This window comes from Bos mutus, chromosome 28 (assembly GCF_027580195.1).
Source record: "Bos mutus isolate GX-2022 chromosome 28, NWIPB_WYAK_1.1, whole genome shotgun sequence".
In the NCBI taxonomy this organism is placed as follows: domain Eukaryota; kingdom Metazoa; phylum Chordata; class Mammalia; order Artiodactyla; family Bovidae; genus Bos; species Bos mutus.
Genome location: NC_091644.1, coordinates 20,645,206 through 20,651,663, shown reverse-complemented (window position 1 = coordinate 20,651,663; position 6,458 = coordinate 20,645,206). Strand labels below are relative to the sequence as shown.

At 41.5% G+C, this 6,458-nt stretch overlaps 1 protein-coding gene across 7 annotated transcripts in view; it reads left to right on the top strand.

The window, feature by feature from the left end:
• The first annotated feature begins 983 nt into the window (after positions 1-983).
• Positions 984-6,458, top strand: part of CCAR1 (cell division cycle and apoptosis regulator 1) — a 46,958-nt gene continuing 41,483 nt past the window's right edge. The window contains exons 1-3 of one of the 7 annotated variants that reach the window (XM_070364854.1): positions 1,036-1,241; positions 1,588-1,681; positions 2,314-2,437. In XM_070364854.1, the coding sequence (XP_070220955.1) occupies positions 2,365-2,437 (73 nt within the window). In that variant the 5' untranslated portion in view covers positions 1,036-1,241; positions 1,588-1,681; positions 2,314-2,364. Of the gene's footprint in view, positions 1,242-1,280; positions 1,682-1,730; positions 1,853-2,313; positions 2,438-6,458 lie in introns of those variants that run through there. The other 6 variants (XM_070364856.1, XM_005907314.3, XM_070364857.1 and 3 more) reach the window with 6 other exon arrangements.

The window sequence follows — 6,458 nt, the reverse complement described above, 5'->3', positions numbered from 1 at the left end:
GAATGTGTGTAGTCACTGTGAAAACAAGTTTGCAACTCCTCAACAAGTTAGGCATAGAATTTACCAGATAACCCAGAATCGCACTACTAGGTATAATCTAAGAGAATTGAAAACAGGAGTTTAAACAAACACTCTACATGAATGTTCACAGCGTCATTATTCATAGTAGCCCCAAAGTGGAGGCAACCCCAAAGATCAACTGACAAATGGATAAACAAAATATGGTACTGTTCATATAAAGTAATCGTTTTAGCTATAAAATGAAGTACTAAGGCACGCTACAAGAGGAACCTTGGACACCATACAGTAATCACACAAAAAGCCTGTATAATTTTTTTTTTTTGTAATGGGTCTTCTGGCGTGTAAGCTCTATTTCTCTCACCTGGGATCGAACGCCGGGACCCCAGCATGGGTAGCTTGGAATGTTAGCCACTGAAGCACCAGGCAAGTCCCAGTATGATTCTATTAACAGGAAATGTCTAGGACATGCTAATCCATAGAAAGCTGATTAGTAGTTGCCTGGAGCTGGAGAGCGCTGGGATTAAGGAGGAACTGCGAAATGGGTAGGAGTTCTTTTCAAGTGTTGGACGCATGGTGGTTGCACAGCTTTATGTAAATGCTAAAAGCCTCTGAATTGTACAATAAAATACTTAACCGATGGGATTATATGTTAAGTGAATTTCATCTCAATTTTTTCAAAGTTAGGAAGATGTCACTGGATATAGTCATTCTCCCACGTACCTGAACTACAAAAAAAAAAAACCCCCGAAAATGGCGGCGAGCTCATGGATCACATGACTCCCGATTCTTTCCTTCCCACACTCGGCGAAGCTTCTTCCTTTGAGCTTGCGCAGAGATACAGACAGTTGGCTCATTGTCATACAAGTGGCAAGGTAACCCGTCTTAGGCAAGCTCCGATTCCAGTTGCGTAGTGAAAGGGGTGAGCGCATTGACGGCTACCTCGGGAGCGCGCACGTAGAACGTAAGCCCGTGTGCGCCGTTCCTCAGAGAGATTGGGGAGGGGGCAGAGGCGCGGAGGAAGACGGGGAGGTTGGCGCATGCGCTTAAGCCTGATGGGTTTGAAATGGCTTCGGTGTTAACTGGGATCGGATTCAGGTGAAGGTTTGGTCCTCGCGGTTGGAGCGGCAGGCGGCCGAGCCGGGGTTCCTAACGTCCTGTCGGATCCTCTGAAGCGCCGGGAGCGGCCGTTTTGGTAGCACGGCGTCCGTAGGCCGGCGACGGTGGGGCTCTCGTGGGACTGGGACGGGAGAAACACAGTCCCTTTTGTGCGGGTCGGAGCAGGCCCGGCGCGGCCGGCCCCTCCCCCACCGCCTCGGGTTTTTTTTTTTTTTTCCGGCGGCCCCTCCGGTGCCCCCGGCAACCCTCGGCCTCGGCCTCTGCTTGGCAGGCTCGAAGGGGCTGCGGGCCGCCGTTCCTCGCTCTCCAGCCGGTGAGGCTTTAGCCTCCTGGCTTCGGGTCGGAGCCTTGCCCGGCGGCACGGGTTTTGGGGAGTGGAGGCTTCTCCGCACCGCTGGGGGCTTATGTGTACCGGAGCTCTCGGTATTCCCTTCTTTGCATTTCGCCTAGTCTCCGGGACGGAGGATTCCCTCTCCCTTGGTCTGCGGCCCGCGAGGAGCTGGGGCTGGAGGAAGATGGATGGCACAGCTCTGGCCCCTCCGAGGTGTGGGGGGAAGGGAGTGCGCGGGCTGAGATCTTCGCTTCTTCTGGCTGGATTTGGGGGGGGGAGGGGTCTTCGGGATGGTTCTTTAAGGGGCGTCCGTTGTTTCAACTGTCTTTCTCCTCGAGGAAGGGGAGAGAAGAGGAGCCCCCAGTTTTTTCCCTAGTCTGCAAAGTAAGGAAATGTTCGTTATTTAAATGATGCTCTTGAATACCTTTCTTCGATGTCTCGTCCCAATTTCCGTTATTGGTTTTTCCACTTTTAGCCCCCAGCCCTTTGCCAAAAGAAACAAGCAGGCTATTTTTCTGTTGAATGTAAAGCTGTGTATTTTTTATTGTTAAGAATTGGGTAAGAAAACGGCAGATGGTCTTCTGTTTAAATGTGACAGTTTGTAGTCGATGAGGGAAGTGCGTTTCTTGTAAGTCAACCTCTAATGTCATGTATTGAAATTGGCTACTTTCGAGAACTAATTTGATGTAAAATGTTTTTGCTGCATATCGGACATTCAGGTGCCCTTTGTTATTTATAGTTGGTCTACGAAGATGTCCTTGACAAATTAAACATTTCTTTAAAATAAGACTTTTGTGATGGTTGTAGTTTGGTTGAACTTTAAACTGTGGATCCTTTCTTAATAGATCGCTGCTGTAGAAGACTAACAAGCGAAGGTCCCCCCCTCCCCTTTTGTCATGGCTCAGTTTGGAGGACAGAAGAATCCGCCATGGGCTACTCAGTTTACAGCCACTGCGGTATCTCAGCCAGGTCAGGCTTCCTCTGAACACATGTGCTATAGATGCCGGATTTGGGATATGTTTTAACTGTGTGCATTAATCTGTGCATAATACTGTTAATATAAATTTGCAAATGATGTATCTTTTAAGATTATCTGTGAAGCTTCTTTTAAAAATTGATAGACCAGCTAGCGAAATACCTGCTTTGCACAGCAGTTTGGACAGTTATATGTAGTCTTTTAAACGTTAAATTGGTTTAGTTATGTTAGAGGTTAGCAGCCACTCATTCATTCTAGTTTACCTCATTTGGCATGTTAAGGTGTCAGTATTCATAAGTTATATTTAAAATTAAATGTATTCATACTTTATGAAAAATTATAAGACTGGTTTTCAGGTATTTGAATTTTAAGTGAAAAAACCAACTCTAAAGAATTTATGAAGCAAAGGAAAAGAATAAATAGATGTAAAGGAAAAGAGCAAGTATTTACGTATTCAAAATAAAGCCTACGAAATGTCATTTTCAAAATAAGTAACAAAATACGTCATTAAAAGTGTTTATTTCAGCATTTCTTCCTATTGTTTTTGGGAGGACTTACTTTTTTTTTTTTGCAATTTCTTGACTTATGGTTGAGTCTTCAGTTTACAAAATGAAATTTTGAGTTTCTCTGAGTACCCAGAAAAGTTGCAGCTTATTCTGTTAATTTGAATATATTTTACTTATGATATACTTGATACTAGTTTTTGCTGCATTTTACTTAAATTTTTGTTATTTGAGGTCAGTTGCAGAGACACTGTGATCTTCTAACTCTGATGTTCTAAATTGGATCGACATGATTATCTTGCTGTGTAGGTGACCTTTCTCTTTAAGGAAATGAATATATTAGGGTTTTTATTTTAGTTACTTTTGATTTGAAATATTAAAGGAGCAACAGTTGATTTGAGAGATTAAATGAGCAACTGAATATAATATGAAATAATGGTTATAATTGGTATCCAAGTGTTTCTTCTCTGTGTTAAACAGTGGGGAACCTGATAATGACTTAAGTTTGATAAAACAGGAATTATTACCAAATACTGTGTGTCCAGAAACAAGTGATGTGTACTGGTATTTTGGTAAAGAACATGTTTACCTGATTTCCTGTGTACAATTTGCTTTAATTTCTTATCTGTATTGTTCCTATAGAATAGCTGTTATGGTGAATTTCTATTGTCTATAGTTCTTAACATCTATATTGTAATTACTTAAATATGCGCTGTGCTTTTGTTTTTATTTTGAAACTGAGCAAAGGAGAGACTATAAAGGTTTTAAAACTTGTCAAAGTCAGTAGTAATTATAGACCTCCTTTTCCATATTTGACAGTAGAGATTTCAAATGTAAATAATGGGATTTGTGTAAACAGTTTGTGCTCTAAGAAATTATGGATTTTTCTGGGACCTGTCATTAATCATAGTTTTTCAAAGTCTGATATTTTATTGATGCATCATGACTTTAGTAACTAACTAGGCAAGTATTTTGTTAGCATCTATGTTTAGTTTTCCTGCAAAAATCCTGGAGTAGGTTCTCTAGTGAGTGTTTTTATTAAATGTTTTTATTAAACTATTGAAATTTTTATGTTCTGTAGTTGGTAAAGAATCTGTCTGCAATGCAGGAGACCCCAGTTCAATTCCTGGGTTGGGAAGATCCCCTGGAGAAGGGATAGGCTACCTACTCCAGCATTCTTGGCCTTCCCTTGTGGCTCAATTGTAAAGAATCCACCTGCAATGTGGGAGACCTGGGTTCGATCTGGGTTGGGAAGATCCCCTGGAGAAGGGAAAAGCTACCCACTCCAGCATTCTGGCCTGGAGAATTCCATGGAGAGTCCATGAGGTCGAATAGAATTGGACACGACTGAGTGACTTTCACTTTCATATTTTGAGCTGTTTCCTGAAAGCTTGATATTTTCTAGCCTTCATTTTCAAGCCTTTGTGACTAATCATTATCTTATTAGAATTGATTCTCAGAGTCAAGCTAATTTCTAAGTTGAACTTTTTTCAACTATAAGGCAATTATGGTTTTATTTACACCTCATTTCAATGGAGAATTTCAGCCCAGTATATATATATAAGGCTTTACATTTTCTCCTGTAAGCTTCAAATGCAATTTGATAAAAAACAATTTCAGCAGAGAGGGCATCAGAAGAACTTAATCAGGATAGTAGTGTAGGTGCCTATTTTATTCTAGTTAAAAAAAAATGCATGCATTGAAATATGCCAGATATATTAGTATCAGAGGTCAATGTCAATCAAATCGTGGTCACACAACAGAAAAAGGTTAACTGAAAATTCAATTCAAATGAAAATATTTTGATCTTTGTGCCTGTGTATCTGACTCATTTTCTCCTGAAAGCAATATAAAAAAATTACTGCTATTTTTTTTTAGTATATGACTTAAGGTTATGTTCAGTTAATGGCTTTGCTATTCCATTTTCTAGCAAGATTGTCTTGCATTTGTACTTAACTCTGGAATCAGCTAACAGTGATTTGAACATTTCAGTGCATTCACACAGATGACATTGCTAAGTCACTTCAGTCATGTCCGACTGTGTGACCCCATGGACGGCAGCCCACCAGGCTTCCCCATCCCTGGGATTCTCCAGGCAAGAACACAGGAGTGGGTTGCCATTTCCTTCTCCAACGCGTGAAAGTGAAGTCTCTCAGTCATGTTCGACCCTCAGCGACCCCATGGACTACAGCCTTCCAGGCTCCTCCATCCATGGGATTTTCTAGGCAAGAGTACTGGAGTAGGGTGCCATTGCCTTCTCCGACAGATGACATATCTAAGATTAAAAACTTCAGTAAAAGTATGTACACTAGCACTTAATTGCTAAAATCTGTCATAAAGTTGAAGCTCAGTATTTGAATTATTTCTGATTAATTTTGATGCTGTTTTTCAATTGTGTCTGTACTATTCGCTCAGTCGTGTATGACTGTTTGCAACCCCATGTACTGTAGCCCACTCCTCTGTCCATGAGATTTCCTAGGCAAGAATACTGGAGTGGATTGCCATTCCCTTCTCCTGTGGATCTTCCTAACTTTAGGATTGAACCCCAGTCTCCTGCATTGCAGGCAGATTCTTTACCATCTGAGCCACCTAGGAAGCTGTTCAGTTAAGGAGTTAATAATTTCAAGTTTGTCATCTTTAATTTTCTTTTCCTTTACTCCCCATATTCAAACATATATCAAACTTTGACTTCTCCTTTGAAATGCCTCACATGTATTCCTCTCTTTTACTTTTAGGCTCTCTGTACTTCACATTTGGATGACTGATCCATAACTGCTTTCTCTTGCTTACATAAGCTATGCCAAGGTCTCTCACCTGACTTTCAGGCTCTTCCATACCCTTCCCCAAACTTTATACCCTGATCTGTGATGTGGGCTTCCCGGGTGGCACTAGTGGTAAAGAACCTGCCTGCCAATAGAGCAGACGTAAGAGATGCAGGTTCGATCCCTGGGTTGGGAAGATCCCCTGAAGAAGGAAATGGCTGTCCACTCCAGTATTCTTGCCTGGAGAATCTCATGGACGGAAGACTCTGGAGGGCCCCTGTTCATAGGGTCTCAAAGAATCAGACGACTGAGTGACTAAGCACATGATTTACCATAACATTCACTTAAGTCAGGATGCTCTTTTCCCCATCTGTCATTTGGTCATACTCTATATTTATTATTCTTCATTAAGTTCTAATTGCTTTAATTTGCTTTCCTCTTTTACTAGATATGATAGTTAACTATTTTCCCCCCTACCTCCAGTGTATCTGTCAGATGTGATAATTATTCCTAAAGCATGATTTCTATCTAAATTACAGAATGGGCCCTGAACTAGATTCTGTCTCAGCATCTTTCTCTAACAGATAAAGAATTTGAGGCCTAGAAGAGTGATGAAGTTTATCAGGAGAAAGTCACAGAAGAGTCTGCTGTTAGGACCTCAGAATGTGGTTCATTGCTTCTTCCATTATTCTGTTCTTTTCAGTTCAGTTCAGTCGCGTCCGACTCTTTGCGACCCCGTGAACCACAGC